Consider the following 22303-nt stretch of genomic DNA (forward strand, 5'->3'; position numbering starts at 1 on the left):
TATAGGACAGAAGGTGTTAGGAATGGGAGCACACCAGTGGACAGCAAAGTGGGGAACGTGGTGGCTTGGTCCTCTTGGTGCTGACCCAGTGGAATGATAGAAGCCCTCCCTGGGGCTGCTGTTCTCTCTGTGTGTTATTTCTGGGGTGAGGAAGCTGTGGTTAACCTCTCCACAAGCACAAATTTGCTGAGCAGTGCTGCTTTTATTTTATTTGGGGGGGGTTGCATTTTGTTTTGCGCTCAATTGGAACAATAAAACATCTGTTCCCGAGCCTGGCAGCTGGACCGAGCTGAAATGACGTTAGCATCAATTATCCTCTGGGATGGGGAGGATGACAGAGAATGGAGCAGATTTCCTTCGCGCTGAATGACAAATAGGAACAACAGCTTGGCGAGGTGGTCCGTGTTCCCGGATAGGGGCCAAATATCAGCTCTTGTGTTGGGATGCCCAAAGTTATGCACTGCTTCTCTGCATGCCCAGATCACCACGTGGCTGCCAAACGCCTGCCAGGGGGAGAATAAGGGAAGATTGAAAGATAATGCTCATTTTGGTGGAAGCCAAATGCAGAGGGTTTATATGGCAGCCACAGAGATTCTTCTGAATGCACCAAGCCAAAACACCCCCAAGTTGGCTCTGCTGCCAACCTCAGGACTCACATCAGGCTGTGCATGCACCCAGCAGAGCCAGGTCCTGCATCAGGATGGGGTGATGCAGGATCACGTTCCCCGGGTGCAGAAAGGGGCTATTAAGGGGATGCAAGGGGGGGTGAGCCAGCACAAAGGCTGTGATTTGATGGCACTGGCTGCCAGCTGTGGTGATGCTCGGGCGCGTGATGCAGCCGCCTGACCCTGACATAGGGCAGAAGGGCATGGAGCCATCTTCTGTGCAGGTGTGCAGGAAGCTGGGGGGGCTATTCCCAAGGCAAATCCATCTGTCCCAGCAGCCAGGCACCGCTGTCACCTCTTGCAGGGCTTTCTTCCCAAAATTGGGTGCACAAATTGCTGCAGGTGAGGAGATATCATGAGCATAACACACACGCATACAAATCTCCCCGTCCCATCCTGCACAGGAAGAACATCATTTCCCCGCATCCCAGCAGCACAGAGAAGAAATGGAAATGTGGGAAAACTCAGCAAAATGATAATGACTGAGCAGTGTTTCCGAGCGAGCTGCTCCATACCTGTGCAGCCAGATGCCTGCATAGCTTAATGCCTGCTGCCAGAAATAATGTGGGCTGCTGCAAGCTCCAAAATAGCTCTCCTGCTCCCCCCCGGGGAGCTGTGCATTTTCAGCCTGACAGCTCTGAGTGCCCAAGGGGTGGGTACAGCTGGAAAACCCAACAGCATCGACCACTCTTTGCGTCTGACTGCTGGGGACTCAGATAGTCCTGGGGCACAGGGTTGGGTGCTGTTGGCTCTGTGTGCTTCACCTGGCTGTTTCCCTGCCTGTACCATGGCTCTCTGATCCCCCATAGCCTCCTGGCTGACAGCATCAGGGTGTCAGCAGATTGTCCTTGGCATCACCCTGATGTGCGTCACCTCTGCTCTGCGTCTGGGAGCTCCTGCACTGATTTCACCCACCAGAAAGTGGAGTCAAAATGGGACGGTTCCTCACATCTCCTTCCTGGAGAGGCCTGGCAGAATCAAGAGCAGGCAGCCCAGCAACTGGGCTGAAACAAAAGGCTGGGTGGCCCTGCAGAGATCAGCCCACAGTCTCTCCTTTTCTCCTTTTGACCCACTTTTCTGGCTTTTCCCTACTTGCACAGTAATCCTAAGAGGAGGCAGTAGCCTGGACATCCTTTGAAGGCCTTAATCCTCACCTATAGTGATCTGGCTCCTGGTGCTGTCACATCAGGGCTAGCAGGGTTTCCTGTGCATGGCAAATACATTCACAGTGCATGGGAGCTAGGAACAGGCACATCCTATGTGGCATGGCATATCAGTGGTCACCCCAAGAAGGAGCAGAAGATAGGGGGGGCAGCTGCAGCTGGAGCACGAGGCACAAAGAGCTGCCTGCACACCAGCTCTGCATCACAGCACAGTGCCCCCATCACCCCCTCATTTCAACACACCCCTCCACTCCCGGTTGTTTGCACAGCATGAAATATTCTGGCCTTTATCAGTGTTTGCACTTTTGCCTCTGTTTGTGCTAGTTGCATTTTAAAGGCAATAAAGTCCAGCTCTGTTTGCTCGTGAGGAATCCATATTTTCCCCCCAGCACACACACCAGCACTCATGCTGTGCATCACCCCACAGCTCAGCACCTTCACTATGAGCCTCTCAGGAGCTCCAAGCCCCAGAGCTGGTCCCCTGGTGCAGCGGATCCCATGGGCTCAGCCTCACATCCATCTGTCCCTGCATGACCCTACAAAGCTGCTTCAGTCCAGCTGAGGGAGCTGGGTGCTGATGCCAGTGGGCACACATGTCCCACAGCCCATGGGTGTCAATGGTGACATTGCCTCCGAGTGACACCACGCTTGTGCCAGCACCATCCTGCCCAGCAGAGTTAAACATTAACAGGAGCTGCTGCCAGGGCAAGGCCAGGTGAGTCTCTGGGGAGGGTAAGGATGTCATTTCAGGAGAAAGCATTGCTTAGAAAATGCTCTGCTCTGATTGTTCTGGTCATCTCATCCCACCCAGCTCCTCCTCAGCTTCCTTCAGGGCCAGGCTTGATGGGACCCTGGGCAGCCTGAGCTGGTGGGGAGCATCCAGCCCATAGCAGGGGTTAGTGCTTGGTATGGCTGAAGCACCCTCACCCACTGCAATCTGTTCCCAGCTGTTGACATCAGCTATGTTCTCCAGGGCACACGGTGCCTCTCAGCAGACCATGGCTCAGCAGCAGGAACACGGTGTGAGCGGGGGCAGCTTGGGGACAGCACAGGAACAAGCTGTGTTGCTGCAAGGCTCTGCAAGCGGGGTTGCAGCTGCCAAAGCAAGGAGGAAAAGGGCATCTCTAGGTTGACCTTGGCTGGAAATCATGGCTCCTGAAATGTCTGCTGCCCTGAGTGGTCACAGCCAGCCCTGCCCTCTCCTGGACACAGTTTGCTGGGTATTGTCCCAGGTTGAGAGAAGTGCAGCATTGGCTGTTTGAGGGGCTCAGCTCACGTGAGTCCATTCATGGAACCTGAGTGTTGATTTGCCATGTGAGCAGAGCTCCTTGGAAAACAGGCTCACGGGGCAGGGAAACACACATTGCTCTGCATCCTGACACCTCCTTGGCAAGCAGGCGCTGGCTATAATTAGTGCCCAGCAGCCTGCGACGTGTCCATCCCTGCAGCATGGGTAGAGCTGTGCAGGTGGGCACCGGGGCTGCAGCTCTGCTCCCATGTTGGGGCCTCACATTGGGGTCTTCTCCTCAGCTGCTCCCTGCAAAGCCTGGGCAGAGCAGAGCTGGCATGGATGGAGCAGCACATCTGTCCAAATGAAGGCAGCTCCTTGGGAACAGCCATTCCTCATCCCTGCATCCAGGGCTGCTTATGAAATTACTGGGGCCATACAAATGGCAAGTTTTGTTTCAGCAGACACGGTGCCTTGCAGGAGATAAATCTCTGACCTGGTAATTGTATTTCTCCATCCTTGGCTTTGCATAAGTGGGTTTGAAGCTCTGTTGTGTGAGGGGGGGGATGGTTGGGAAGGTAGAATTGGGAGAGGGATGTAAAGGGCTCTGCAGCCCATGGAGAGGGGTGGGTGGAGGTGTCCCCATGTTTCCCCAGGTATCGTGCATGAAGAGATGCATCTGGTGGTGCTTTCCCATAGAGCTCAATGGCCGTGAGCCTTAGGCCAATGGTGAGAGCCCACCCCCCTCTGCCTGAGCGTGCCAAAAATTGCTGAAATTCTTCTCATCGAAAAGCCAGATAGTGAGTGGTCTTGTGCTCTGTACTCTGAGGAGCAGATGTAGCTCTGGAAGGAGGCCAGAATAACTGCGTGAGCATTTATATGTGGATTTCTATATTAAATGAGGAGGGGGTTTTTGCTGCTTCTCGCATCCACGCTGCTCCTCCCTGCTTGCAAATACAATCCCTCTCCTTTTGGTTTCACTGCTTCAGCTACAGCCAGGTGATGGATGGGGGCAGAAGCAAAAGTAAAGTCTGCCCTTGAGGCTGCATGAATAATGGCACAGAGCACGGCACAATTGTTGCTCTGTCCCTTTGGGCTTTAATAAGTCCCCAGCCATTGAGGTTCGTGCACAGTGAGGTAGATAGAGGTGTGTGCTGTGATGTGAGCATCCACCTCCCCATTGCTGTCCCACCTGGATGGTGCTTGGAGCCCAGCACTCACTGTCTGTGAGTGCAGCCAGCTTCTTGTCTGCAGGAAACTTGCTGTCTCACTCTTTATCCAGCCAGGACCCGAGGAGCTCAAGCAGTGCAGCCAAGGTCAGTTTGCAGGTCAGGGCAGAGCCGGCCGAGCCTCCAGCTGTGATTTATGTCCCACCTGCTGCTTCTTCATTTTCAGCACCTCATTACATCACTGCACACAGCGTGGCTGGGGGATGCCCGGCCACCCCAGGTGTTGAGGCTTTGGTGAGGAGGGAGAGGAGGAGCAGCTCTTTGCCTACAGCAAAGCACATCCTGAGCCGCATCCTGGGTCACATTGGTGATGCTGAAGGGCTGGGTGTTTGCTTGCAGTGCAACACATGTGGGTGTGAGGTGCCTGCAGCAAGGCAGCGCTGGTGCAGAACAGTGTGGGTAGTGTTGGTGGCACAGCAGCACTTCCAGATCAGTGGTAGCATCACACATCAGCCCATGCCAGCTCCTGAAGGCTGCTTTCTTCCTGATGCATTGATGGATGCAGAATGGGGACAGCAGCCCGGGCTGTGACAAACAGCATCCATCCCCTGGTCCTTGCAGGGCTCCGGCCTCAAAGGCAGCAGAGATGCAAGAAGCTGCTTCAAGGCTTTTTTATCCCCAGTTCCTATGCTGGTGGGAGTGATGGCCGTGAGAACTGCCCCCTCTTCAGGCAGAAGGGCTGAAGAGTCCCCAGCCCTGCTCCCCACATCAGCAATTATCCCCAGTTCAGCACACAGATAACCTACACGATTTGGGTTTTCCATGAGCAGTGCCAAAACTGTAACAGTCTGGGTCCTAGCGAGGTTAAAGGGGAGTTTGCTCTTCAGCTCCCATGTAGGCAAAGCCCCAGTGCTGCAGTGCAGGGTTTGCAATCAGCCGACACAAGAAGTGAACAAAGGGGGGTCTGAATGTTTATCATCTCGGGGGCTTCCTTTGGGTGTGTGAGAGGGGGCTGAGCTCAATCTCTTCTTTACTTTAGACTCAGACAAAACCAACACATTTCCTCACACTGTAGCCACATCCTGTATGAAATTCAGCTTTTGAACTGCTGGTTTGTCTGCTGTTTTCTACAGCTGGTTGTAGACTGTGCCTATATCCTGTACTGTCACCAGAGGTGCTCATGGAGATCTAGCACTGAGGGTCATGGTTAGTGGGCATGGAGGGGAAGGGCCAGCACGGTGGTAGCCAGCAACTGTGTCTATGGGCAATTGGAACTGCGACCTTGCTGCATGCATTACTATTCCACCTATGTTCAAGTCAATCTGAAGAATGTCTCCTCCTGGATCCATGCAGGGGGTGTGCAGAGCTAGGAAGTGATGGGCCATGCCGGTTATCCTTGCACCACTTTGTAGCTTCTACATGTCCTAACATAACAGTAGGCTCAAGGAAAGGGAACAGAGAGAAGAAGGTTACAGGAACAAAAGGCTCCAGGAACTAAGGACCCAGCACAGCGAGCTGCTCAACGCCCTGGGCCATGGCTCTCCTCACCCTGCACAAACAGTTTATGCAAGCAGCCTGGGTGCTGTGCAAGCCTCTCCCTGGGTGGAGCACAACAGAACACACAGGGACATCGTGCCCTCACCAGGCTCTTACAGAGCTTGGCACAGCCCTGCACAACCAGCTCCTTCCCTGTAGTTTCCTTTACCCAGCAGATAGCCCAGGCTTTGGCAGGATGCATCCATGCTGCTGAATACAGAGCTCCTATGGCAGTGTGCAAGCTGGCATCCTGCACCCATCAGGCATCACTGTGTTGAGATGGAGCTGTTCTTGGAAGCAGGCAGCAAGGAGAAGTTATCCCACAACGCTAGAGACAAACACCCTGCCATTATAGCAGACGTGGGCTTTGGGACTGTGGCTCACTGCCCCAACACCTCAGTGCTCCATGCGCTTTGGCCACCAACACTCCATAGCAAGTCTATCTACCAGCAAGCCCTAACAATCTACAGCTGGGTCTGAGGGACCTGTAGAGAGACAAGGTACAGGGGTGTGCTGTGGTGGGAGCTTGGGGATGGGCTGGAGCTTCTCTTCCTGCATTAACACCGGCTGTTCCCAGGCAGTCTGGAAGGGCAGCGGGCTGGAGCAGAGCCGGCAGCCACCATAAAGCATCGTGCAGTGATTTACAGCCGCCCAGCCTCCCACAAGCACGGCAGCTGCTGCAAGCTTGGAGCTGGAGAGAAGGAAAACAGCAAAGCCCACAGGAGGGGGGGAAAGCAGTGAGGAATGGGGCAAGACAACGTCTGGTTGGATGTGGGGAGGATGAAAGCCTGCTTTACTTCTCTCCTCCTTTATCCTGCCCCCTCCAACATCTCTTATCAGCCCGCAGTGAAAAACAAGGCTTCCTTTGAATCTTTATTATTATTATTATCATTTTTTTAATGGGGAAAGGCCACGTGTGCTAAAGCGGGGGCAGCCCATGAGCTCAGCCCAGTGCCTCCCCTCCATCCCCGAAGAAAAACAAGCGGCTCGGGAGGAAGAAAGGGAGAAGGAAAACATGCCGTTCCCTGCACTGCCGCCTTGGCAGCGCACAGATTGGCCGAGGCCTGGGAAAGGGAGCCTGCTTCGGTGTTACCGGGCAGATTGGGAGATTTTGGGGGGATGGAGGCGGGGGGTGTGTATGGGGGGGGGAGAGCAGGACGGCCATGCGCCTGCGTTGTGAATAGAGCATGCACAGGGCTGGTTTTGTGATGCTGGATTCCAGTTCGCCTCCACCGGCGCACTGGGACACAGCGTCAGCTGCTTTGTTTCTTGCACTGCTATTTGGGGGAGGCAATAAGAGAGGAGGGGGAGAGTTCCATACTCTCGCCTGGTTTGTGCCCGGTTGAATGTGCCCATTGTGCCTGGAGCTGGCAGCGGCACACAGCCAGGACTCCCCGGGCAGGGGCCCGGTCCCAGGGGGCTCAGAGGGAGGGAAGGGAAATAGGAGGGGAAAAGGAAGGAATAAGAAATCAAGAACAGGGTTTGGAAGTGGGAAATGTCACCGTGTAGAAAGGGGTTTGAAAGGGAGGGGGAAAACGTGGCCAGCACCTTTGTCTGCTTTATTTTGGCATTCAAAAGGACTTTTTATTAAGGGAACAGTAAAAAAAAAAGTCCCCCTTGTCACTGTCCTAAAACGTTAATTTCATCCCTGAAAAGGGCTTGTATCTGCCTTGATACCCACATGGGATGCCCCTGCTCCTGCCACCCTCCATGTCATATCCCACACGTCGGAGCTGGATATTGCTACTGACAAGGAATGGTCATGGCTCTGAGGGATGGGCTTGTGCTGTGCCATGTAGCGATCCACCCCAAATCCATCCACCAAGCTCCAGTCTGCCTCTATGTCATCTCCTTCACCAGCATGGGCTGAGGAGCTCCTGTGCTGCTCAGACTGTACAGCCCAAGATCACAACGTAAAACAAGAGAAAAGCATTTAAATGGCAGCAGAAAAGGATGTATTTTTGTTTTTAAACTTGGAAAAGACCGTTGATTTCTCTAGGCCAGAGACCAAATGAAAAGTAAGACCCTTCTCCATGCTACAATGCTGGATGGCCACTCCATTCTGTGCAAGGGATGCTCAGTGGGCATGGTGGGAACAGGTTGGAGTTGATCACAGTGGTCCCTTCCAACCTTAGCAATAACGTGATGCCAGAAAATCCATCATTCTGTCCTGATCTGAGGGGACATAAGAAGGCCGAGAGAGCTGGCTCAATAGGAAGCAGGATGACATGGAGACCCTTCCTGCTTCCTGGGGCTTTTTTGGTGATGCTTCCATGAATTTCCTCAGCTTTCCCCAAGGGAGTCAACTGTAGCATCTGTAGATACAGAGCTAGGACTGTACTGAAATAGGGTCTACCAGCTGTTAGCTATGGGATATAGGGAAGGTGACACTGGGAGATGGGGCCCCAAGCACTTCTACAAGCCAAGCAAAGCGCATGACAAAAGCATTATAAGAGTGACACTCATTAGGGAAAAGGGTGAGGTGTTTTCATTTGTGTGTGATGCAAACTCCTATTCATGGTTGCTCATTAAGACACAAAGGACCAGTGGACCTGTCCCAACTTTGGGTTGGCTGTATCCTATCTGCTAGTGACCATCCCTTGGACAGGTCACCCAAGGGAAAATAGAGAGAAAAAGGCAATTAAAAACCAGGCCCTGCCTCGTTTTAGGCCCCAGCTCAGGGATGCTCTGCTGGGGTGACCCAAGACATGACCTGGGCCTCCTGCCCTCCTCCTGTTCACTCTACAGTCCGGTCAAGGCCAACACCAAAGGATTTTAATTAAAACCTTTTTCCAGCCGCAGTGGTGGGCATTTTGTCTGTTAATTGCAGAACAGACAGGCTCTCAGAGGAACAAATGGTTGTCCAGTTGGCTGGCATACACTGCCCAAGCCAAGGGCTGGGAACACTAGCACCAAGCACAAGAACGGTCTTTCAGCATTAAGGACACACACAATGCAAGAGGAGCACTGTCATCATCATCGTTAGGAAGCAAAAAGGAGAAGAACATTTTCTTCTGCCTGGCAGGGGTGGAAACTGGGCTCAGCGCTTTCCAAGCTGGAAAACTGAGGGACAATCACCTCCCGTCCTCATGCCTCCTTCACCTTCATTTGCAATGTGCTCGCCCCCAGATGACATTTGCTGGAATAAGGATGGTCAGATCTGCACCCTCTGTCCCAGAGGACATCCTGCTGGGTCCTGACTTGGAGGTTTTAATGTCAATGGAGAGAAACTGCCATGACAATCCCCAAGAAATACATAGATGTGGCACTGAAAGCCATGGTTAGCGGGCATGGTGGTGATGGGTTGACAGCTGGACTTGATTTTAATGGCCTTCTCCAACCTTAATAATTCAGATATTCTAAACGTGTCTGCCTTTTGCATGACAACATTCAAGTGGTGACTGCCACCTCCAGACATTCAAGTCCTACTTTGTTGTATGCTGCTGCTCCTCTAGCTCATAGACCTGGTGTTCCATACCAACGAGCTCTGTATCACGACTGTCACTCCCATCCCCCAGATCACAGAATTCTCTCTCTAAAACCATCACAGACCACGCAGCACTCCCTGAAGGATTAATTCCCCAGCCCTTCAATATTAAACTCTGCTTGCACCATTCACTTGGTAGATGCAGAAAAATCCCAGCTATTTATTGCCTGCATGCATAAGGGCGACAGTTTGGATGCTGCACAATCTCACCTGCATGCTCATCGGTTTGCTTGCTTGCAAACCTGACTCTGCCTACAGGGAGTAGCACAGAAAACCAACATGTTCTTCAGTTACACCACACGAATTTCTTCTTGTAGACAAATAGATTCCTTCTTACCATTTATAAGCTTAGCACATGCTTCAGGATGCCCTTGGCCTTTCTCTTCTGCCCTGGAATCCTCACCAGCTTTGCCCTGTAAAACAACATAAATGTACTTAGAATTGAAGGATGTTGACCCAAGAGTGAAAACACGTTGGTAAGGAAACAGTTTTCACTTTCAAACACTACGGCTTCACTGTTTGGAAACTCTCTATTTCATGTTCCCATTTCCAGCCAATTCACATTTTTAGCTTCAATCTTTGCGGCCTCAGCCAGGCTCTGCTATGCGGGCTTGTTGTTAGTGTGTCATGGAGAGCAACACATACCTAAGGGAAGGAGTCAATGCATGTTGAAGATGGGCCTGGCCAAGTTCCCTTTCCCCCTCCCGTTCCAAACGTCCCCCAGCTTCGGAAAAGTTTGCTTCCAACTCTGAACTCGTTTGGCCCCACCGCTATAAATAGACGGAACAAAACCTCCCAAGCCAAATGCCCTGAGTGTTTAGAAAGCTTTGATCCCGCGCTGCTTTTGAGTGCTTGATCCCTTCCTGCTAAGGCAGCTTGTGACCATATTGCAGCTCAAAGCGGGGTGAAGGGGGGGTTCTGTGCATTGAGACCCCTGGCATTGTCCCACACGGTGCCGAGATGCATCCCTGGGGCTTTGCATCCTGGTGGTCACCATGGCTGGGTAGAACAGACCATGGGTTAAGCCTCCTTGGTGCCAGCTATGGGTTCTCCCTTCTGTTTCCCTTTTCCTGTGGGTTAAGGCCTCCCCCTCCCAACCATGCTGGGTGTATCTGCCTCTCGTGCCTTGGCATCACTTGCCTTGGCCAGGGACGGAAGTGGAAAGACACAAACATCAGGAGAATAAAAACAAATACAACAAAAAAAGGGCTGCTCTTGCAGCATTTCCAACCCATCAAGCCTGGGGTGGGAATCCCAAGAGAAAGCCAGCTTTCACCAAAGCCCAGGCTGAGAGTTTTGGATAGTGGCCTCAAGACTCCTCCTGCTGAGATCCCAATGGCTACAGAGGAGCTCAGCATCCACTGCTGCTCAGGGATTCCACTCCTCAACCCCCCATATCCCTCCTCTACTCCATACCAGTGCAGCCAGAGCCCTGTGCGTACCCCCAGCTCCTTGGATGACCAGGATGGACAACACAGGATAGATGTGCAGCATCAGAACAACCCTCCCACCACACTGGTTTAATATTCCCCATCAGCTTTGTGGCAGCCCTGCAGCAAACCAAGTTGCATCAAGCTTGCTGCAGGATCCTTTGATGCAAATCCCATTTGAAAGGAAACTCTCTAGTGTTTCAAACTTCCTGCCTTCTCACCTTGCCCCACTCAAGGCTGCAGTGGTGCAATCATAGTTCTGTGGAAATGCAGGAGAGCTGCCATGGGCTGGGGCTGGCAAGGGACCAGCCCCACAGCTGCGTCCCTGGGGAGTTGGATTAGCTAATACCACATTGGGAAAGGGCTGAGGTCAGCCCCATCACCCTCTGTCACTGCCAGGGACAAGAGAGCTTGGATATTGCTCCAGACGGGAGCTGCAACTAAAGGAGAACAGCTTTCTGAGCAAAATGATACAGAGCTCACTGCAGAGAGGAGCAGTGCTCACCTCTCCTTGTGGTACCTATGATAGGGCTCAGCACTGCTGGGACACCTACAACCTTCATAGGGCACACTCAATCTGATCAGCATATGCACAGCCCACAGCCATAGGAACACCCATTCTTAGCTCACCAAGAATGCAGAATTAGGCAGCTGATCCCCATCCATACTTGCTGGGGTGCTTTACCCCATTTGTCCTGCTCACTCCTCACCAGGAACAACACTCACCTACCCAGCAAAACAGCATCCAAAAATCACTGCGGAGAGGCTGAAGGTGGCCCCATCATCTCCACGCACCCCAGGGTGGCTGGCAGGAGGCTACCTCGGAGGCGGGCGCTGGCCTGGGGCTTTGTTTTTTGTCCTGTTTACCCTGCTGAGAGGAACAGAGGAGTTCAGTGTGCAGGAATCTCATGCCCTCACCCCGCACCCCCGCCACATGAAAGCTGCTGAGCAAACAGGAGGACTCGGAGCCACTTGCGCCCCGCTGGCACCCGCTGCCTTTCGGTGCAGCCAGCCCCACTGCCAGCTCTTGCATAAGCGGCTGTCTCAGCTGAACTCTGTTCTTGGGGCTTTTGTCTTCTTTTGTCCCACAGGAGGCATGGCCAAGGGGCTCGGGATCACTGGAGCATTGAGCATCCCCTCCTGCTTGTTGGATGCATGGTCCAGGTCCCATGGTTGCCTCCTGCAAACCTCCAAAGCCAAACACAGGAGCATCTTTGCAATGGCATCTTCAAGCAACACTCATCATCCTCCAGCTTGCAGAAGGGTTCTTGCATCTTTAGGCCCTATGTAACAGTTCCTGATTAGAAGCAATATGGATAATAATCCAAATGCCAGTCTCATGGATTTCATTGTTATAGAAACCTCTGTGCCAACAGCCCTGCTTACCTGCACACTTCCTCAGTGGGGATCTCCTCACCTCACAGCACAGGGATTAGATCAGATTAACTCTCACTTGGAGCTGTGGCAGGATCAGGCAAATCCTGGCTTGGCTAGCTCTCTTTAAACTACATCTTGCAAACAGAAGGCCTGGAAACAGTTTTGCTTTAATTGCTTTTTAAAATGCAGCCAGCAGATGGTTTGGTAACCCGAATTCATGACTCCTTCCACAGCTCCAGGCTGCTGGCTTGGAAACCAAACCCAAGCGCAACCCAGGTAGCGAGGGCCCCATCCTGCCTGCTTCACCAAAGCACTCACATGGGTGTATGAGACAGGACAGCACTGACAGCACAAACATAAGTTATATGACACTGGGGCAGCCCAGATGGGCAGGACGTTCAAGCATACCTGCCTCTGGTCCCGAGTGTTATTTTTGGTTGAAGGTAATGGGCTGGCTGCTCCCCAAGAGCAATTGCTGAGTGTAGAGCAGTCAGAAATGAGGGGCAATTTGCACTGGTACTGCAGCCCCTTCATTTCTTCCACTAGCCACACTGATGGGCCAGCGTACGGTGTGTCCCCGTGTCCATCAAGCTGGGAATGGGGACCAACAGGGCTAGAGATTGACCTCTACACTACAGCAAAGTGTTAATAGGTTCCTTATGGCTCTGCTGGCCTAAGTGCAATCCTCACCTCACCTCCATCCCATACCCAGATACACAGCCGTGCCCCAGAAGCAGCCACCTCATAGTGCAGATGAATTAAGGCTGTCCCGAGAACCTCGCACCCGTCTGGTGAAGCAGACTTGTTTTTCTGTTACAAAGTAATTTGAAATTCTTGGAAGGCAATCAGGAAAGTACAAAGTATTCCAGCTCAGGACAGCCTGGGACTCATTCCTTTGAGGCACAATGGTTGTTTACTCAATCCCTCATACATTAATATCTAAAAATTCATGAGTTCCATTGTAAACAAGAAGCGCTGGCTTTAGTGGGATGTCTACTTAACAACAGTTATCCTCACCTGAATGCTGATGTTGTTATCTTTCTTCTAATCTTACTATCGGAGGGTCAAGATCCTGCATAAAAAAAATTATGGGAAATATTTCAAGCCCGTTTATTTCTGGTTTTGAAACATGTCCCTCTGAAACCCAAGGCCAAAGAAAGACTATTTCAAATCAACGTCGAAGAGTGCAGGCAGGGAGAAGAGCTGTTTGTGCCAGCACTGTCCTCTGGCTTGAGAACAAATGAACAAGAAGCTGGCCACAGATGCGCTTGTGTTGGAAGTCAGAAGATTCCTAACCAACCACAAGGGACTGTCCCAAGGCAGGGGACAAATGGGCACTAAGTAATTCAAACTCAAAGTGCTGCCAAGACAAAGCACGACTGCTCGCTGGAAGCAAAACAGCAGGCTGCCTGCGGTGAGCAGAGGTTTCACCTGCATTTATCAGAGCCAAGGAACCACAGCAGAGGAGGAAGGAGCTTCCTGAGCAGGATGTTCATACATCTTTATCTCTGCTGCTGTCAAAGGGCAATAGCTGAGATTGCAGGCTGTCAGAAAGCCTCCCTGCAGGCTATCTCTCGAGGACATCAACAAGCCCGGACAATCACCTTCACTCTCTTGATAAAGCTTTCCATAAGTGAGTGAACGCCCAGGCACGTTCCCAGGGAGCTGTCACCTTTGCCAGTTAGAAATCGTAGAACCACAGAATGGTTGGGTTGGAAGGGACTCCAGAGCCCATCCAGTCCCACCCTCTGCTGAGGGCTGCCTGCCCCCCATCAGATCTGACTGCCCAGGGCGCATCTGTGGCCTTGGGCACCTCCAGGGATGGGGAATCCACAGCTTCTTTGGGCATCGGCTTGCCTGGGGCTGGCTCAAACCCCAGGTACAGCCTGAAGACGGTGGTGAGAAGGACTCCTCCCTATCACAGGCTGGGATATCTCCTCCCTGTCCGCCTGCAGGGATGGCGGTGAAGCAGAACGCCTGCCCATCCTGCCCGCCAGCCGGGCCGCCCCACAAAGCAGCTCCATGTTTGTCTTGGATGACCTCCTGCTGGACCAGCGCTTTCCACTGCGTGGCTCTACTGCGCCGCCAGAGAGCGGATTTCCTGCTGTTTGATCTATATTTGCCTCTCGTTGTGCTGAGTGCCTCCTCTTTTCCTTCATCAGTCCCAGTCTTTCCATCGCCCCGATCCCGGTCTTGCTGTGGGAAGAAAGCTAGAGGTCAGGGAGCTCCATGCCTGGAGAGGTGACCTGCTGCCCATGGGGATGGCACACGAACACATAGTGCCCTCTGCTGCTGCTGCAGCCTCTGAGGGAGACATGGGACAAAGCAACACGCTGCTTTGTAAACCTCGGGACAGGCTGCCAAGCCCACAGCCTCCCTGCCAACAGAGCCAGGCCTCGCTGCCTGCTGGCACACTGCTGCTAAGCACAGCTCCTGGGGAGCAGGCTGGCATGGGAGGCCCTAGTGGCCATGTCATACCTGCAGGGACACCCTCACAGCCCTCTGTGGTCCCTTAGCAGCTCATATTGCAGGAAGGAGCACAGAGCAATGCAGAAATGGGCTGTTTTTCCTGCAACAGCACAGGGAAGCAGCTGCACAGGGAGGCCTGGTTCAGGCCAGCACTCCTCACAAGCAGATGGGGTGTAAAATGGATGCCTGGTCCTTCCCAAGCCACCAGCCAGCAGCTGTTCTTGCTGCAGAGGGCCTGCTGGGAGCACAAAGACAGACATTAGTTAATTAAAGGTCCAAACAGGTTCTATATAACATTTTGCAGGCTTGGGTGCAACCTCTGTGTCATACAGGAGGTTGGTGGGTGCTCATCTTGCTCCCAGAGCAATGCTCTATTTTCCTTTTCCTCATAAACCCTCCCATTTCATTTGGGCACAGAGAACCTCAAGGCAGGTTTCAAGAACACGCCACGGGTGGCAAAGTTCATTCCCTGTTAATAAGGCTGCCTTTTAGAGATAAGGCCTATTGACACCAGAGACCGACGGGGGTTTATAGCAGTGGCAGCACTCCGTCCCCCAGCAAGGTTACGTGGCACAGGCAATGTCCAGGAGATAGTCATTGCCTGCTGTGAGCTGACACTGGTCTCCTGGCTGCATAACCTGCATATTCCCTACCTCTGCTACAAGGGAAGGCCACTGCAAGGCTGAAGCTTCTGGCTCCATGAAGAACCACCATATGTCTGAGAGCACTGACCAGATGCTGCTTCATCATGCTTTTATCTGGACCCCTCCCCACCTCCATGACCCTCACATCTATTTTGCTGATCCCACCTCTTCCCCCAGCGTGCTGAGAGTGCACAGCCACTATCTCTGTGCTGTGCTGATCAGGAGATGCCTGGCCAAGAGGAGTGCCCTGCTGTGTCTTCTAGTTATCTCACAGCTGCTGTAAAGCGCTGGCAGCTGAAACGCTGAATCAGGAGTGCTCAGCTGGAAGAAATGCCTTTGGGTTTCAGCAGCAGTGTGGCCTTGTGCCAGTCTGAAGCCTTTGATCAGGGAGCAGAGGACAACCCAGGTAAATGTGGCTCAGTGCCTGTCTTCTCAGGAATACCTTGACCCCAAACATGCTGCAGTCAGATAATGGGGAGGTCAAGGAGAACAGCAGCACAGCAACCCAAAAAACATTTTCTAACACCACCTGGCTCCTTCATCACAACACCCGTGGTGAGATACAGCACCCAGCAGCTCCCACCTGCACGCAGGGTGCCCACACTACTGATGGTGTAGGCACATATCCTGGGGGAGTCAGCAGAACTCGTCAGGATCCTGCCCCAGCCACAAGCAGCTCCCGTTTCCCTGAGCTCAGCAGCCCTGCCTGATAAAGGATGAAACAGAGCAGCTTGGAGAGAAGGAAAAACTGTTCCAGCATTGGCTCTTGTCCCATCAGATATGGCACACAGCTGCACAAAGTCCTGGGGGACAGCTCGTGGTGGCCCCACTGGGGGACACAGTGCCCATTCCTAGGCACGTTCCCTGCCTCAGTTTCCCCCAGCTGTCCCAATCCACCTGGTAGGATGGATTTTTGAGGCACGGCAGGCGGGCTGCTGGCAGAACCAGGGTGCCCCTGCTCACCCCCACACTCACCCCGCTGCCTGCACGAAGGGCTCAGAGCCACGGAGCATCCCTACAGGCCACCCAGCACAGCCTGAGGCTCTGTGCCACCCGCCGAGGGGCTCACATTGTCCCTGTCCCCAGCGCTGCCAGCAGCACTCGCTAGGCGACAATGCCACCTGCTGCCCGCTGCAGGCCAGGACACCCCGCCACGCAGCCCCTGTCCCATCCAATCCCTCCCAATGCTGATTTTGAGCTAAAAATCGATGCCCTGAACTGCCTTGGGGCGAGCCCGTGGCAACCCCAGTGATTCACCCACCGAGTGTCACCAGCCACCTCCACCTCCCCCCCCCCGGCCTGGGTTTAATCATCTGGAAACACAACGATGCTATTTTTTAACTGGGAGCCACAGCACGAGACATTGATGTATTTTAACCTTTCAAGCACCTACATATTGTTTCCACAGCTTAAGATAAAAGATGTCACCAAAGGGAGGAGAACGGCGATAATTACCTGCAGTTCAGAAGTTTAACCTTTAGAGAAGGAATCGGGTTTCCAGCCCTATTTGTTAAATGTTTTTACGCTGTGCTTTTCTAAGTGGCTGTACACCTGATGAGAAGTGAGGCAGCCCATTGATAGCTGTGGGTTCCTATTCCCAGCTGCTTACCTGCTGGCAGGGACTGTTCCCATAGCTGGGCTGTAAGTCAAGGTGACAGGCTTCTGCATGGAGCTGAATGGGTTCTTACCCATCCTGGTAATGCCTTATCCATGTGCTGTAGGGATGAGAACTTCAGCCCACAGGCCTCCAGAGCTCCCCGGGGCTCCATGTCCTGGCTGCTTGCCCTATTCCCTGCCTTATAGCAGAGCAGCTCTTCTTCGTGGCACTGAAAGGCAAAGTCGGTCTCATTGGCTGTCTGTAATACATCAGGCTGCTACACCCCAAAGGCATCTCTAGGTGATGAACCTCCCCTGACAGCCATTCAAAATCATATTTACCCATAGGGAATTGCTGCTTGGCATCACAGCCTCTCAAATTGATGAATATGGGTGTGGAGAAGGACAGTAAGAATCATCTGAGGGCTGTGCTGGTTCTGGATGTGATCCCTTTTGTATTCATTTCAGAAAATACCATAGTTAGCAGCCAGCAATACCTGCAAGGGAAGTGTATTTGAAGGGAGCATTGCAGGCAAACCATGCAAAACAGATTTTGGCTTCACCCTTGCACACACTGACTTAAGCTTCTTAAAGCACTGTTTTCTTGTCCAGGATGCAGAGCTTTGAGATTCTTAATGTAGATGGCATTTTACAATGCTTTTTTTTTTTTTTTTTTTTCTTAGCTGCATCTCTGGCATAGATCTCTGCTGCAGTTAGAAATCAGCCCAGAGCACTTTGTTCACAAACCTGAGCAGGGAGGGAGGGCAGGCTGCTGCATTTTGCCTTAACTGCATGTTTATCCCTTACTCCAAAGGCACTAAAGGGAAGGGATGCTCTTCAAAATTACCTTTTACAATGCCTAGAGCTTCCCCAGACTGTCACCCTTCACAGAGCTGGCAGGACCAGCTCCCAGCTGGGTGACAGTGCTGCCTGGGGGCACGTTTTGCAGTCCCCTGCCTTGGTGGCACCAACTACAGCCTGGAGATGGGCTCCAATCCAGCCCTGCATGGGACTTCCTGGTGCACATGGAGAGGGCCAGCCAACACCACTGCCCACAGAGAGGAAGAAGAGAAAAGCATTGTTGTGCCACACTGAGAAGTGATGCTCACCTGCCCTCCTCCCACATCTCCTGCCTTGCAGCAGCATGGGAGCAGATGCTCTCCTTCAGCACGAGCTCCCAGGGCTGCTTCACATGGTGCAGGGCAGAGCCTGTGGAGCTGCTGGCAAAACTGCAAAGAGAATGAGTGAAAATATAAGCAAAGCATCAGGCCCAATTTGTTCTGCTGGTGGCACACAGGATGCTTTCCTGCTGAGCCTGTGGGGCAGCTTTCCCACCAGTGCTGTCACAGCTCCCACACATACTTTCTCATCCTCTTGCTATTTATATTCCTCTGAAAATGCTCTGGGCAGCCACGTGACCTTTATTAGGACTGGGGCCTTTTATACCGCATGATTCTGCATTAAAACAAAGCTTTTTTTCTTTGCTGAGCCATCCTGGAGAGGGTGCTGCTGCTCACCTGGCATTGCAACATGTGAGCCAAGATAAGAAACAACCACCAGACCTGAAACCTGGCAGAGCATCAGCACCTCTGGAATTAATGATAGCGGCTCTTGCCACCATGCACATGGGGTAAGGAGAACCTTGACCGCTAGGTTTAAATCCCACACTGGAATGAGTGTGGAAAACCACATTGCAACCTCATCTCTCTATGCTCAGCAGTGCCACAGACAGCTCTCTTACCTACAGCAAACCAGGTCCAGTCATTACAAGCAAAATACCTGCACTCTTCACTCTCCATCCTGGAACAGCCCCTTCCCAAAGCACTGTGTGTTTTCACAGCAATAAGCTGCTCTCTCAGGCCAAGAACAGGGAGCAGAGGGTTGGAGAAAATGGCTTTTCTCAAGTACCTGGTAGCTGAGGCAATTAAAAGAAAATTAAACTGACATTTCTAACTTGCAGCATAAAAGAGATGTGCAGTGTTGAAATAATTAAAAGTTACTGCTGGGAACATCCTGTTCTCACCAGTCTGTTGAGAAGAACAAAAGGGCAAGAAGCAATTTTGGTGCTGCTTCTTTTGATGTATTTATTCCTTCTGTTTTGATCGTTAATTATTAGTTATTGCTGTCTCCTCAAAAGCTGGAACCCAAGGGAATTCCAAACGACAGCAGTAAGACATACTGATCAATACCTGGTTTACCCAGTTTTGCTAGTAACAAAAGCAGCCTTTTGCCAGCTAGGTCCCCTGCTCACAAAGGGCTCAGAGCTCCACTTTCAGGTTTGCAGCACCTGCCTGCAAAATCTCTCCAGCAACAACCTGGGAGCAGCTCCATGATGGAGCTACAACCCATCCCTTGCTGTCACTTGCCATCCAGCATCACTTGCTTCCCAAGTCAGCTGCACCTGGGTGTCTTGGGCACAGAAACAGACCCTCTGGTTGGGAACCAGCTTTGGAGCATCCACACTTGCTCCTCCCCAGAGCTCAGCTGGCCCATACATACAACAGCATAAGAAAATTCAAGACTGACTGCACACAGGGCTTAACACTGACCTTCCAGGAGGGAGTAAAGTGCTCACTGTGGTTTTAGAACAAGCATCCCCTTGCCCTACACATAAGCACGATGAAGCACAGGGGGGCGTATACTTCTCCAGTGTCTGCATGGCTCTGCTCCAGCCTGTCCAAGCTCCTGCATGCAAGTGCTTCTGGGAGGGACCCAGGGAATAACCTGGAAGAATAGGGAAAGCAAATGCTGACTCAAATCACTGCTGGGGTGAAAAATCAGGCCAGGCCTGTCCCTGCTCAGAGCTGGCTGTCTTCTGTCTCAACAGGGGCAAGAAATCACATCAGTTTGTGCAATCATACCCAAAGTGAGAGATGCCCTCATTTCCAGTTTGCTCTGACTTGGCTTTGTTAGCAGGCTGGGCCTCAACAACATTGCCATGCTATGAGGTTGCAGGCACATAAATACACCTGCAAACGATATACAAACTTGCTTGCATTGTAATAGTATCACAGACTGGATAGGCAGGGGGAAGCCTAGCTTCATTTTTCACTCTTGCAGTAATTACCGTGTGACCATTACAAAAAGGATGCTGTGTAACACTTGGAGAACGGAGAAGAAAATGATGCACTTGAAATCGAGGATATTGTTTGTGTTCACACAGACTCCTCAGTCCCAGAGCTATTTTAAAACCATTGTAGCATCTCAAGTGAATAGACTGGGAATAAATATGCTGTCTACAGACCTACTCATGTATGCCACGAGCAGTTTAAAAGAAAGCCTCTCGTGCTTTTAACTCACATGCACTGCAGTGGTGCTGAGCAGGTATTTGTGCAGACACACAGCATACAACAGGCGTGCATCTGAATGTATCTAGAAGCGAGTAGGACCTGGGGTCTTGCATCTGTGCTGGCAGCTTGAACTGAAGCAGGTATGCTAGGGAAAAATCACAATAGAAACACAGTTTTCCTTTCTATCATGCTCCACCTCTGTATTTCTACATTCCACTGCTCACCAACACCATCAGGTGATGAGAAGAGCTTGCAACTCACACTGAGAGAGGCTCAGGTGACTTCCAAACCCTTGTATTAAAGCTTGAAAGCATAGGAACGATCTCTGGGCTAAATTAAGTTGCAATGGATTTCCTGCAGCTTGTACAGGAGTTTGGGCAAGTTTCTTTGCAGAGGATTCAACAGGTTTCTCCCAGAAATCATCACACACTTTAATTACTCCCTTCACACATCCCAGCACTTGATATCCAAGTCAACCTTCCAGGCAAGTATCTTTTTAATAAGCTTTTAGTTAAGCCTAGTAGTTTCCATTTCACCAGCCATTTACTTTTGCCATTAAACGGGCCTTTGTTCAAAACTCTTTCACCATTATGCTTTTACAGGTACAAATTGCACCGGCTGCTAACCCCGACCAGCAGAATAACTGGATGTTCCTAAATACCACAACTGCCTAAGCGGAACAGTCACACAGCATAAAGGTGTGCATACTGGCACAGCTTAATGAGATATCAAACCCCCCTACAGCAAGAGCACAGCATAACAAGGGAAAGCAGGATGCTGAAAAAGGGGAGACTGTGGCTGACAAATCAAAATGGGTTTAGAGGAGGATGTGTACTTAATGTATGATGGCTCACGGGATGGCTTTGCACCTTGCTGTCCTCTCTGGGTCACTTCAGACTACAACACAGTCCCTACAGAACAGCACCTCTCTCAGCAGGTCATTTGCCCATCATTTCCTTTTAGGCAGAACTGTTTCCATTGAAGATCTTTCCTTACAGAGACCAGGCAGCCCTCAGATGAAGTCTTTTGCTGACTGTCTCTGAAAAGCCTTTTCAGTACTGGAACTCCCTTCAGGGGGGTTAGCTTGGAGAAGTCTCACTTAGGGCTCTAATAAATGCACATGGTATGCAGGGCCTTGATCCATCCTGGCACAGGTATCTGCGTTACATCATTTTAAAGACAACACAACACATTCCTAAGAACAGGAATGCAGATCTGATCCTTGATCTGGAAACTCCTTTGATGAATCCAATCAAAGCAATCCACTAGTGAGACTGAGAGAATTAGTCTCCTTTCTGCAGTCAAGCTGAAGTGCTGCTGAGGACAGTGGTACAGCTTGATCTGAGCTAAGGACCTCACATCAAACGCTGCACTAACCATGAGTACAGCACGCCTGCTGAGCAGCCATCACCCCAGGAACAGCACCACTGCACACAGCTCTTACACACAGAGCCTTGGGACTTCACATCTGCACAGAAACACAAGCCATTTTTACCCTGTGAAAGATGCAAGACAAATGGCACAATCACTGTTTTACATTAAATAGTCTGGTAGTAAATGTAAAGGTACATTACCCTGAAGTTTTACTTTCACTCTGCTGCACAGCCTCCTGCTGAAAAGACAGAATGCATTAGGCAGAAACTAGTGAAATCACAGCAGCTGGCAGGGAAAGGAAGCAAAGCTTTCTGACACAAAGGAAATCTGGGCTGGCACTTAAGTGCAAACATGGTGGTTAACAAGAGGCTATTGTAAGCCTCATGATTATGTTTCAAAGTTACAAACCCCACTGCAGTAACAATGGCAATACATACCTCTACCAAAGTCATATTCAGGGAGAATGTGGCAACATCTGCCTGAATGTGCAGTCACAGCAGACAGTTTTCTTCACGCATTACCTGCATCTAAATGAAAGTGACGAGTCCAGCAGCCACTCTGAGCAGTGCACAACCATGTCACACAGCACAAAACATGGTTTAGTTAGGAGAAGCTTCCTTAATTCCCAAAGCCTTTAAATGAAGGCAGCTCCCATGCAACAAGCAGAAGAGGTGGCTACAGATGGGCATTTTTCCTGCCGTCTGCATTTTGTGTTCTCCAACATTTCCTACTGCAGCACTCAGCTGGACAGATTCTGAGTGCACGGTTCCATCCATAAACATGAATGTATTCAAATCCCTCACCTCAGGAATGCGCACCATCACAGCAAAAACAAAGCTCTTACTAACAGCCCATTAACAAACAACATAATGATG

General features: G+C 51.4%; 1 protein-coding gene and 1 long non-coding RNA gene across 12 annotated transcripts; one reads left to right on the forward strand and one right to left on the reverse strand.

Annotated features, from left to right (window-relative positions):
* Window positions 1-182: 182 nt before the first annotated feature.
* LOC107317279 (uncharacterized) lies at window positions 183-22183 on the reverse strand. 11 transcript variants are annotated; one of them, XM_085512071.1, is made up of 13 exons: window positions 21866-22183; window positions 21629-21666; window positions 20065-20199; window positions 19314-19488; window positions 18544-18679; window positions 17874-17993; window positions 16778-16994; window positions 14534-14762; window positions 13660-14251; window positions 13073-13127; window positions 11405-11549; window positions 9586-9661; window positions 183-503 (listed from the first exon to the last, which is right to left on the reverse strand). In XM_085512071.1, exons 1-4 carry the CDS (start codon window positions 21878-21880, stop codon window positions 19347-19349), a joined length of 330 nt encoding a protein of 109 aa, XP_085368197.1. In that variant the 5' UTR covers window positions 21881-22183; the 3' UTR covers window positions 183-503; window positions 9586-9661; window positions 11405-11549; window positions 13073-13127; window positions 13660-14251; window positions 14534-14762; window positions 16778-16994; window positions 17874-17993; window positions 18544-18679; window positions 19314-19346. The 11 variants fall into 11 exon arrangements, with proteins under 11 accessions (XP_085368197.1, XP_085368198.1, XP_085368195.1 ...); XM_085512070.1 differs by lacking the exons at window positions 183-503; window positions 14534-14762 and adding exons at window positions 7694-7936; window positions 17107-17261; XM_085512072.1 differs by adding an exon at window positions 17107-17261 and having other exon boundaries at window positions 11405-11546; window positions 13073-14251; window positions 14534-16994; window positions 21629-21663.
* LOC107317282 (uncharacterized) lies at window positions 2093-7712 on the forward strand. Its single transcript, XR_014932962.1, has 2 exons — window positions 2093-2543; window positions 7418-7712. It is a non-coding gene; the product is annotated as an uncharacterized LOC107317282 (long non-coding RNA).
* Window positions 22184-22303: the final 120 nt, after the last annotated feature.

This window comes from Coturnix japonica, chromosome 11 (assembly GCF_054131305.1).
Source record: "Coturnix japonica strain WE chromosome 11, WE-NBRP24, whole genome shotgun sequence".
In the NCBI taxonomy this organism is placed as follows: domain Eukaryota; kingdom Metazoa; phylum Chordata; class Aves; order Galliformes; family Phasianidae; genus Coturnix; species Coturnix japonica.

Excerpts from the sequence above, each read along its gene's own strand:
- LOC107317279 (XM_085512071.1), bottom strand. Across the intron at positions 20,200-21,628 it reads AGTGAAAGTAAAACTTCAGG|CATACCTGCTTCAGTTCAAG; the intron begins GTAATGTACCTT and ends ATTTTTCCCTAG. Across the intron at positions 19,489-20,064 it reads TCAGCACCACTGCAGTGCAT|GTTATTCCCTGGGTCCCTCC; the intron begins GTGAGTTAAAAG and ends CTATTCTTCCAG.